Source organism: Arachis ipaensis, chromosome B6 (assembly GCF_059453495.1).
Source record: "Arachis ipaensis isolate K30076 ecotype BB chromosome B6, ASM5945349v1, whole genome shotgun sequence".
In the NCBI taxonomy this organism is placed as follows: domain Eukaryota; kingdom Viridiplantae; phylum Streptophyta; class Magnoliopsida; order Fabales; family Fabaceae; genus Arachis; species Arachis ipaensis.
The window spans coordinates 27,037,977-27,048,925 of NC_142441.1; the positions used below are offsets into that span (position 1 = coordinate 27,037,977).

At 33.6% G+C, this 10,949-nt stretch overlaps 1 protein-coding gene across 3 annotated transcripts; it reads left to right on the forward strand.

The window, feature by feature from the left end:
* The first annotated feature begins 2,486 nt into the window (after positions 1 to 2,486).
* LOC107647988 (uncharacterized) lies at positions 2,487 to 8,173 on the forward strand. 3 transcript variants are annotated; one of them, XM_021104312.2, is made up of 7 exons: positions 2,643 to 2,894; positions 3,041 to 3,459; positions 3,599 to 3,794; positions 4,300 to 4,379; positions 4,545 to 6,383; positions 7,052 to 7,178; positions 7,301 to 8,173. In XM_021104312.2, the coding sequence occupies exons 3-7, from the start codon at positions 3,656 to 3,658 to the stop codon at positions 8,026 to 8,028; spliced, it is 2,913 nt and encodes a 970-aa protein (XP_020959971.1). In that variant the 5' UTR covers positions 2,643 to 2,894; positions 3,041 to 3,459; positions 3,599 to 3,655; the 3' UTR covers positions 8,029 to 8,173. The 3 variants fall into 3 exon arrangements, with proteins under 3 accessions (XP_016207505.1, XP_016207508.1, XP_020959971.1); XM_016352019.3 differs by lacking the exon at positions 3,041 to 3,459 and having other exon boundaries at positions 2,487 to 2,894; XM_016352022.3 differs by lacking the exon at positions 3,041 to 3,459 and having other exon boundaries at positions 2,526 to 2,894; positions 3,648 to 3,794.
* The last annotated feature ends 2,776 nt before the right edge of the window (positions 8,174 to 10,949 follow it).

The following is a 10,949-nucleotide window of genomic DNA, read 5'->3' on the forward strand; positions in this document are numbered from 1 at the left end:
TTTAATATATCATGTTGATCTCTCCCATTCTTTTGTCCAGATAGCTCTCTCTGAATGAATACTTTTTCTCAACCTGAAATTACTTTTAAAACAACAGTTGTTTGTGCAGAAATTATAGCTAATGATTATACCTATCATCCATAGTTATATAAAAGCAGCATTCAAACCACTTTATCAAACATTAAACTAGCTTAGTAATGTGTTCAGAGTATACTACCAAATCTCAATCCATAAAGCAGCACTAACCAACCAAAGATGTGCACTAAAAATAGCACCAAACATAGTCTAATTATTATCTAACAATATTCATCATTCATTCAATTTATTTTTTGTAACACCTTATCACACAGAATTTTATGCTTAGGACGTAAATTAGAGATGGCCAAGCGCTACGATCTCTAAAAATAAAAAATACTAATATAATATAATTGAAGGAAGTTGTAACTAGGAGCCTTCAAAGAGAAGTTAATAAAAAATGAAACAGAAAATGCATCACTCACAAAAGTTACGCATAGATGGATAAGCAAGTTTCAAATGGAAGGTTTAAAACATATACATATGAATCAGAATTCCAAAATACAAATAACAAGCTCCGACTCGACCTACGAAACTAAGACCAGCCAAAATATGGTTATATATATATAACCTAGAATACAACCTCAAACTGTAAAATAAACACCTATTTCTCCAAGTCAACCTCTATGAAGTATCGGCTGCGGTAGGGGAGAAATGAAAAAGGGGATGAATCGATTTAGGATAAGAGAAATATTTACGGAATTATTAATAAAAATTTAACTATTGGTTATTTTTGTCGAACAAAACTTATCTTGTATGGGTATAACTTTAGTTTCAATTTTTCATGGTCAGTTTTGTCAGAATTCTAATCTTTTATGGTAAAAAGTGACTATTTACTTTATGTTTTTTTTATCATGTATGTTCTTTGTTCTTATATTATTTTAGATACGGTAATATTAAGAAAACAAAAAAAATTAAAATTTATCTTATTTATTATTTATTAATTATTGTAACAAACAATTAATTAATGTTAAACAAGACAAATTATGATTGTTTATAGTTAATTCTTTTTTATTACTAAATATTTTTGTTTTAAGTATAAGATATTATTAAGATTAATTATTTTGAGTCATAGCTAAATTAATAGGAGTTCTTCTCATATATATATATATATTACCATTTTTAGATTTTAAACTTGATTTCTCTATTATAAAAAAAATACAAGTTAATAACAAAAAATAAGAAATAATTATTAAATTAATTTTAGTCTATTATTAATTACCTAAATTGATTCACTTACTTTTAGCCTCCAAAAAATCCTCTTATTTTTACTTTAGAATTTTGTGTACATCTATCTCACATGTATATAAAAAAAAAATAAGTGCCGTTATAAATAAATATTAAAATATAAAATATAAATTAAAAATTTATAAAATAATGTATGTATATATAATTTCTATAAAAGTATGTAATAGTTAATTTAATAGCTATTTTTTGTTTTATATATAATAGTTTTATTTGCGAATTCAAATATTCCTTCGTTTCATTTTCCGTAGGAAAGGAAAAAAATATAAAAAAATAAAAATAGATTTATATATAAAATTTAATTTTGATGTTGTTATGGAAATTATCTGAAATTAAATTGCTTTTGGCCTTAATATGAAGTCCAAACTCTTTTTTGGGGCAGCGTTCAACTTCTATTAGTACTGAGGTGTCGTCGTTTGAGTTCTTTATGAGGAGGTGGAGAGTGATACTAGCAAATGATTCCGATACTTAAGTTAATAAGGGTTTAAAGAAAGTTTTTAATAGATTGGCTCTTGAATTAGTAATTCCACCTTTGATGGTGGATGCCCGTTCCCTTTTTCTAAGAAAGTCGTTGAAATATCCTTTTTAGATGAGTAGAAGATATCTTAAGAATTGATTACTTATTTGAATAAGTAGAGCGAGACTCTTGTCGCCGTTTTCGACCTTTAGGAGGTCGAGTATGAGTTGATTGAGTTGGATCTTTTAACTAGACTTTATTTATTTTAGGACCTTTTAAAAATTTTAGACTAGGATATGAACAAATGTATTCTATAAAATAATTTTACATATGTATATTACGTAATAACATCTCAATAAAATAATTATCTTTTATATTAATAGAAAAAGATGTAATTTTATGAATGTATAAAATATTTTACAAAATTATTTTTTATATATATCATATGATAAAATTGAATAAATTAAAAAATGTTAGTGTATATTGGTTTAAAAAATATATATATATCTTCTTACATCACAAACCACTTGACTGAGTAGTTGAAAAATTTCTAGTGTTAGTAAATCTTGAAATTTAATCCAGTGATTACTTTGACGCCACAAAAGGTAAAAAAAACGCACTTTTTTATTGAGAATTTATTGAGAAACAATAAAGGAACACATGGATAATAGGTAGATAAATATGTTTAGCTATTTATCTTTTCTTTTTTGATTAACCTATTTATCTACCTATAATTTATATAAAGTATGTAAAGGGTGTAATTTGGAGAGTAAATTAGTAATAAGTGATTAACTGTGTGTATGAATAGTTTATGGCCGTTAATCCAAAAACCTGATATATGAATGGAAGTTTAGAAGAAGAAGAAGAGGAGGAGGAACAAGAGAATGAAATAATGAGAATAGACACTTTGGAATCCGACAAAGAGAGTCGGTGCAAACAGCAGCCAGCCCAATAACTCAAACCCACACACCCAAGAGAGAGAGAGAAACGCAATCACGCACTCGCCGTTGTCTTCATCACTTCTCTTCTTCCGCCCCGCTCCCCCACTGCCACGTCAGATCCCACCGCTGCCGCCGCTCGATGTCATCGTTGGCATAGCTTCGATACTCACCGCCAGGTCTGTTGCCACCACCACACTCACGCGCCTTTCGCTTTCTTCGTTTTTTGTTGTCAATCCCTCGATCTCGCCATTCAGTCATCCCTCTTTCTTCTTTTTCTTTTTTCTCAGATTTTTAATTTATCCTTTTCTCTTTCTCTCTGCAGCTGCTTTTTATTTCAATTGAGATTCCGCTTTCGTCCTTGTCTTCTTTTTTTGTGCTGCAGTTGTGTTTGGAATTCCAAACGACTGTCGTTTCGCTTTTTCGGGACCCTAACCACTGGCAATACAGAGAGAAAGAGAAAGAGAGAGCGAGTTTTTATTTTTGGAGCATTTTGTTCTGTGTTGTTCCTCTTCTCTTCTCTTCTTTTCCTCTTCCGAATCTGAACTTGGACCAATGTTTTTCACTTCTGTCTTGTGTTATGCTGACGCATGACTTTACTTGATTTGATTTCTTATCCTTTCATTATTCCCTCTGAATTCGCTCAAATATCTTGTTCTTGCGTTCCCCCCCGTTTTTGCTCTCTCTCTCTCTCGTGAGTAAATGTAACAACTGAGGTTCCACATTGGAATTTCATTCTCAAACGTATGTTTTCAGCTGCCTTTTCTGAGTATAACTTAAACCTTGATTTCTTCCATGTGTTAATTGCAATTGTGTTTTGTTTACTTTCTTAGATCTTGCCTTTTTTTAATTTTAATTTTTTTAATGTGCAATTTTGTTACAGATCCTCCCAAAAAATCAACTCAGATGTTCATGTAATTGCGTTTGTGCAGCTGTTGAAATGAATGGGGTTCAGAACAGAAGAGTTCACAATGTTGAGAAACCTTTCCCTGGCTGCCTGGGAAGAATGGTCAACCTCTTTGATTTGACTGCTGGGGTTTCTGGAAATAGGTTACTCACTGATAAGCCACATCATGATGGTGATTTCCTTGACCCTCCTTGTTTTACCCCTTTAAATCTTCATATTACCCCCTTTTTTTAACAGCCCAAAGTCAATGCTTTAATTATTGCTGATTGCTGGATTATTTGTTTATTTAGATGATCTTCTTGCCTAGACAATGATTGAAACTCTGATTCTAGCGGATGGTGGTTATTTTAAACTTAGTTCCTCCTCTTGTTGATCTTAGTTTTGGCGTTTGGTGGATTGGTTAGTTTAGGTTGATGATTTATAATTTGTAGTTTGAGTGTATTTCCCTGTTTTGTCGCTAATTTATTTTGGGTTTTTTGTTGACTTTGTCTCGACGAACACCTCTCTCTTGGTGATTTGTCTGTTTCTACATGTAATTAGTTTGAATTGTCAGCTGTTTATTATCTATCTTGAAGCTAGCTAAGAATAAATAAGTCATTGTACTTATAAATTGTGCTCTCGAAATGTTGCTGAGTTGGTATTTCATCCCTTCTCACTAAATTATACCTGACTTGCAGCTTCTTCACTTTTGAGAAGTCAATCAGATGTGGCAAGGATCACCAATCCTTCTTTTGGTGATCAATTAGAGGATAAGCTGGTAATTTTGAGACTCTAGTCCTTCATTATCATTCAATATTATTTGGGTAAAGGAAAGATTAACAAGATGATTATGTCAAGAATTTTTGTTTGTTCTATTGGTTCACTAGACACTTTGTTTTTTAATCATTTTATTGTTTTTTAAGTCTTATCATGAACTTTACAGATGGTTTCAGACTCTATGAGAGGATCTTCACAGAAGAGAATCAATGGAACACCCATCAAGATGCTCATAGACCAAGAGATGTCCAAAGAAATTGTTTCCAAGCATAATCCACCTAATGTAGTTGCCAAATTAATGGGGCTTGAAGCCCTCCCACGGGGAGAGCCTAATTTGGCCATGGAGAGAAGCTACAGAGGAGATTATTCTCAACATATGCATGGTCATTCAGGAACACCATTCAGACACTGGCAGCTGGAAGATAGATTTATGGACAAGGAAATGCTTCATGAAGGTCATCCGAGCACAGAACAGATTGCTTACAGAGATATTTATGAAATATGGCTTCAATCACAGAGAATGAACAATGTAAGAGACACGATGCCAAACGGAGAAAAGTGGACTGAAGATGTTAGTGCAAAAAAAATGGCGTTCATACGTCAGAAATTTATAGAAGCAAAACGTCTCTCTACAGATGAGAGACTGCGCCAGTCCAAGGAGTTTGATGAAGCCTTGGAAGTTTTAAGCTCCAATAATGACCTACTAATCCGGTTATTGGATTCTCAAAATCTTTATGAGCTTCAGTCTACTCCGATTGCTGAGACTAAGCGTATTACTGTTCTTAAACCGTCGAAGATGGTTGACCGTGAAAAACCCTGTGCCAAGGGCAAGAATGATAAATATGTTAAGAAACCAACAAATATTGGCCAAGCAGCTGCTTGGGAGAAAACTAGTCCTGTGTATTCTCCAGCCAGCCAGAAAGTTGATGATTTCCCGGTTCAACCTACTCGAATAGTGGTATTGAAACCTAGCTCTGGGAAGACTCATGAGATTAAGGCTGTTCTTTCTCCGACAACTTCATCTCCTCGGAATCTGCACACTGGAAGTTTATATCACGGTCTTGAAGATTGTGATGCACTAGAGCAAACAACAAATGCAAGCGAAATCGCACAGCAAATACCTGAAAGCCTGAGGAGCCATCAAAGAGATGAAACATTGCATTCTTCAGTATTTTCCAATGGATATATCGGAGATGAAAGTTCATTTTACAAATCAGATAATGAGTATGCTGCAGGAAATTTGAGTGATTTGGAACTTATGTCACCATCTCCAAGGCATTCTTGGGATTACATCAATCGCTGTGGCAGCCCTTTTTCTTCATCATCCTTCAGTCGTGCTTCCTGTTCTCCTGAGTCATCTGTTTGCCGAGAGGCCAAGAAACGACTTTCTGAAAGATGGGCCATGATGGCATCAACTAAAGGTACACAAGAGCAGAGACATCTTCGGAGAAGCTCTACATTAGGTGAGATGCTCGCTCTTTCAGATATGAAGAAAGTTATAATATCTGAGGTTGAGGATATTAACAAAGACCAAGAACCTAGCAACTCTATTTCTTGCAGTCGTAATATTAGTGAAGAAATATGCATGGATGGATCTCCTAAGAATCTTCCTAGGTCAAAATCTGTCCCTGTATCTTCCACTGTCTATGAAACTGGGCCCAGCACTGAAGTTTGTGATCATGATACTAGAAAAGCACATGTCTCCAAGGAGTTGACAAAGTCAAAGAGTATGAAATCATCATTTAAAGGGAAAGTTACAAATTTCTTTTTCTCAAGAAATAAGAAATCAACCAAGGAGAAGTCTTTTCTATCTCAATCCAAAGAGGAATCTCAGTCAACTCTAACTGATACGTCAGTATCTCCAGTAAATTCACGTGGAGTTAGAGATGGTGAGTCTCAAAGCTTCAACAGCGGTGCCTTTGCAGAGTGTTCTCTTCCAGCTGTATATGAATCATCCGGAAAATCACATTCAGACTCTGATGGACAAGGTGTAATATCTCTCGAGGTAATAAATACTGTTATTCTGCATTTGAAATCTACATCTTTTGTGACACATTATGCAATTTCTGCTTAAGTTTACATATTGCTCAATCTAAACTCAAGGATGTTGGATTTTAATGCTATATTTTTTTTTTAAAAAAAATGTGTTTTATCTTTTTAATTATATAAAAACCAGTACGAGGTTCTTGGTTTGCAAGATCACAAAAAGTCCTTAAAGTTTGGTTTCTTATGTGTGTTCCTTAATGATTGATTTGTAATGGAAACCCTGGAAAGTTCTGCTACTGTAGATATGCTTGCATTTACAAAGTTGTAGGTTGCATGCTATACAGTTAAGAAAGTTAGATGATATGATAAGCAGCCTGGCAAGTATTAAGCCAAACCATTGTACTTGACTACAGTTTGGGATTTTCTGTAATACTTTGAATAATGAAAGAATTGAATTAGGAATTATACCTGGTGTGAACATTATTGGATACTTGATTATATAAATGAGCCTAGAACTAGTACAGCAAAGCACAATCACTTTGGTTTTTTGATATCACAGTTTATTAAATATTAAACTGAATGCCAAATGTTTTGGGTTCATATCAGTGAAATCCCTTTTTATCTGTACTGGAAATTGGTAATGCAATATAGTGCAAGATTCTGAATACTGTTTTGTTTGTATCAAAGTCCACAGTGCCTGGGACATCAACAGAAAACCAGGATCAGCCTAGTCCAATCTCAGTTTTAGAACCTCCTTTTGAAGATGAGAATGCAGCTCATGGATCCTTAGACTGTATGAAGGGTGGTCAGCTGGGTAAGGCTTAGACCTTTCTCTGGCTGCTGCTATCTTGCTGTTTCAGGAAGTTCTTATTTGATAATCTTTGTCATCGTTATTGGTTCATTTACTGACTGTCATTTCTTGTATTACTTGTATAGGATCACGGCTGCTTATGAAGTCTAATTTAATTGATAAATCACCACCCATAGAATCAATAGCTCGGACCCTGTCATGGGATGACTCTTGTGCAGAGGTAGCAAGTCCCTATCCGTTAAAACCATCATTGGTCTCCCTAGACACCAAGGTGGAGGAACAAGATTGGTTTGTTCTCGTTGATAAACTACTATTGGCAGCTGGACTTGACGATCAAGTGCAGTCTGACTCATTTTACCCAAGATGGCATTCCCTTGACAGTGCTTTGGATCCATCATTGAGGGATAACTACTCCAATCCGGATGACAAGGAGTCTCAGCCTCTCCCCGAAGCCCGGCGAAGGCAGAGGAGATCCAACCAGAAGCTAGTATTTGATTGTGTCAATGTAACCCTAATGGAGATTACTGGTTATGGATCGGAGAAGTACTTAAGGTTGTGGGGTGGGAATAGTCGCTGCATGTTCCCAGTCCTGGAGGGTGCAACTCCTCCATTGGTGGACCTCATTGTGGCCCAGATGAAGGATTTAATATCTGGTGGGATGAGGTCTCTTTGGGGTGACTGTGGGGACAGTAACAGCCTGGTTGTGGAGAGTGTTGTCAGAAAAGAGGTTGTGGGGAATGAGTGGGTTGAGCTTATGGGTCTGGAGATGGATATTTTGGTTAAGGTGGTAGAGGGGAAGTTGCTGGAAGAACTTGTGGAGGATGCTGTGCTTGATTTGACAGGCAGGGCTTGAATGGCTTCTTGGTTGGCTTGTTCTCTCTTTTTTTTTTTTCTTCTTTTTTTCCTCCAAATATTGTAACACTATTATTGCTGTATTTGATTATCAACCAATGACCCTACTTACCTAATCTATTAAATGCTACCTAAAATTGTTTCAATTTGTAGTTATGTTATATCAGTGACTCTAATAAATAGCTTTACCTATGCGTTTGCCAGATAGAGAATACAAGGTATAACAGTGATTAATGGTTTATAACAAACTTATTACTTTCCAGTGTAGAGTGATTTTCTCATTGAAGTGTTAGGTGCTTGTTTTTAGGTGACTATTGAACATTTATGTCCTCCCTCTTCTTTTTTTGGGAAAGTGAGAATAACATCTACTACATGAATTCCTAAAAGTGAGTAGCTAAAATTTCAATAGGTCAGAAGTTTGTTATTGTGATTGTGACAATGGAGAAATGCCATCAACACTTAAAGCTTCACCCAGAAAAGGAAATCCAGGTTTTGGAAATGGCAACCCTAGTAAAGAATCAAACTCAATAGAACTTCTGTAAGTATGTATTGATACAAGCTACACATAGATTGCAATAAGTGTGAATTTTCTAATTAAAGTTTGTGACAGTTAAAGATGGCAACAATACATGCTTGTATTTGAGCACTCAATTCAATCATCATGAATGATCAACCTGTCACAGCAGGTCCAAATGTAGCCATAGTTGTGTAGCTTTTAGGCTGCATCAACATTACTACTCTGCATGGAAAATGGACCCCCCACCACATCCCCCAAAAGAGAATCACAGTTCAAATCCCTTTTCCTTGTTTCCTTTTGTCTCTTCCCTTTAGCAATGGATTGCCAATAGCCATCAACAATAACGGTTTCATGTTCTTCATTCTAACTTGAACTTTTTTAGATATAAAAACCCATAGCATATACTTGTTCTCTAAATTTTGTGTTTTCTTCCTAACAAATATCACAAGAAACTTTGTGGTTCCAAATCTTAGTAGAAGCTTTTCTTATAAAATAAGACTAATGATTGCGCAATTCAACATATTGTAACTATACTTTTACTCAACTGTATTATTGTACATTCAATGTAATAATATTCTCCTACTACACACATGGAGTGTCACGTATATTAAGAAAAAAGCTTTGTGGTCCAACAACTATGCTAAAGTTCAAAACAAGTATCCCCTTTAAACTAAATACTTTTATTTTTCAATATATATATTATAACGTAATGTTTGTTTTGTTTTCAATAAAGGGGTTATTCAGTTTTACATGAGCCAGAACTAAAGCCTTCTCAAAAAAACAAAACCCACGTTTTTGTGGATATAATCATATAAGTATATGGTAATGCATAAATAAATGTCTGCATAACATTGTAACAATTTTTCTTCTTATACTAACAATACATAGAAATCAAATCCTATAAAAGATGCATATGCAAGCTCAACAACTGAATTGAATACTATATGCATGACACACTCATGACTCAACATGTGCAAAGTTCTGGTTGGCAAGCTAGCTAATACTGCATAAAACATTCCATGAAAAATAATTACAAATAAAACAATTAATTAATCAAAGTCTGATTAATAATCAATCAGGTTATAGAGTTGGTTCACTTGTCATAGTTATATCCACATAGCACACCAACTCCTGGAACATAATCAAATATTATTAACAAAAAATAAAATAAAGAAAAAAAATCAGAGAATAAAGATTCTTACATCATATATGACTTACGAGGCTGCCAATAATAAAAGTCTGAAAACCTGAATCAAAGGAGACAAACCTTTTTTTCTCCAAAATGTGAAAGGGTAATGACAAAAAAGCATTTGTCAAAATGAGAAAAAAAAAAGTTGGAGAATATTCCTGAGTGGTGGCAGTTGTTATTTGTTAATAGCAAATGGCAATTTCTCTCTACAATTTCTAACTATGCTAGAATCCAAAATCACTCAATAATAATAATAATAATAATAATAATAACTGAAAGCATAGCCCAAAAATCCCGTGACAGCTGCTGCTAAGACTTTGAATAATAATAATAAGATAAGGTCTGTTTAGTTTATGCATAGAGAATAATTAAGTTGAGAGCATCCCTGAGATCCTAAACCACAGGCTAAGCATGATTCTTGAAAGGGACTGCTATTTTCTTTCATCACTTGTCACTTCTCTGTCAAAAAAGGAAGATATGAATCAGAGTGATTTGGATAGAATACAAGAAGCTTTCTGCTTTTGCTTTTGCATGTTATATTTCCTTGCATGGAATCTAAACAATGGATCGTAGTGGAAAATTGTCTTGTTTGAATTTGTAAATATAAAAGAAAAAAAAATTGACGTCAATCATTTTAAGGCGAGTGCTACGGTGCTGAAACAAAATTTTTTTAACACCTACTGAAATGAGGTGGTGACAAGGAGAGTTGGACACGTATTAGTATTATTATTGCAGGAGGAGACACAAATTACAGAACAGCAGTAGTAGCAGGAGTTGTATTGGAAATATTAAGTAGTTATTAATAATTAAATAAAGATAACCTTTTTTATTGGTTTTTGTTATCATTGGACATGGACATGCTATTTTCATTTTGTAGTTGGACCAAGTTATTCCAAAAGTGAACCATTGATCAATAATAATAATAATAATAATAATAATAATAATAATAATAATAATAATAATAATAATAATATTTGGATATAGCATGATATTTAGAGCATGTAGTAGTTATTTGTAGTTTTGTACATAAAAATTAAATAGGACCACGATAATGCTATCATAGTAATAATGAATTAAAATTATAAATCCCAGTAAAATAAATAATAATAATAATAATAATAATAATAATAATAATAATAATAATAATAATAATAATAATAATAATAATAAAATCTTAAATTCTTCTATTATTTTATCTTTTTTTTTACAAATTCAT

Coding starts and splice junctions, on each gene's coding strand:
- LOC107647988 (XM_016352019.3), top strand. CDS start 3,656: ATGAATGGGGTTCAGAACAGAAGAGTTCACAATGTTGAGAAACCTTTC. Junction 3,795..4,299: donor TGATAAGCCACATCATGATG/GTGATTTCCTTG, acceptor CCTGACTTGCAG/CTTCTTCACTTTTGAGAAGT. Junction 6,384..7,051: donor AAGGTGTAATATCTCTCGAG/GTAATAAATACT, acceptor TTTGTATCAAAG/TCCACAGTGCCTGGGACATC.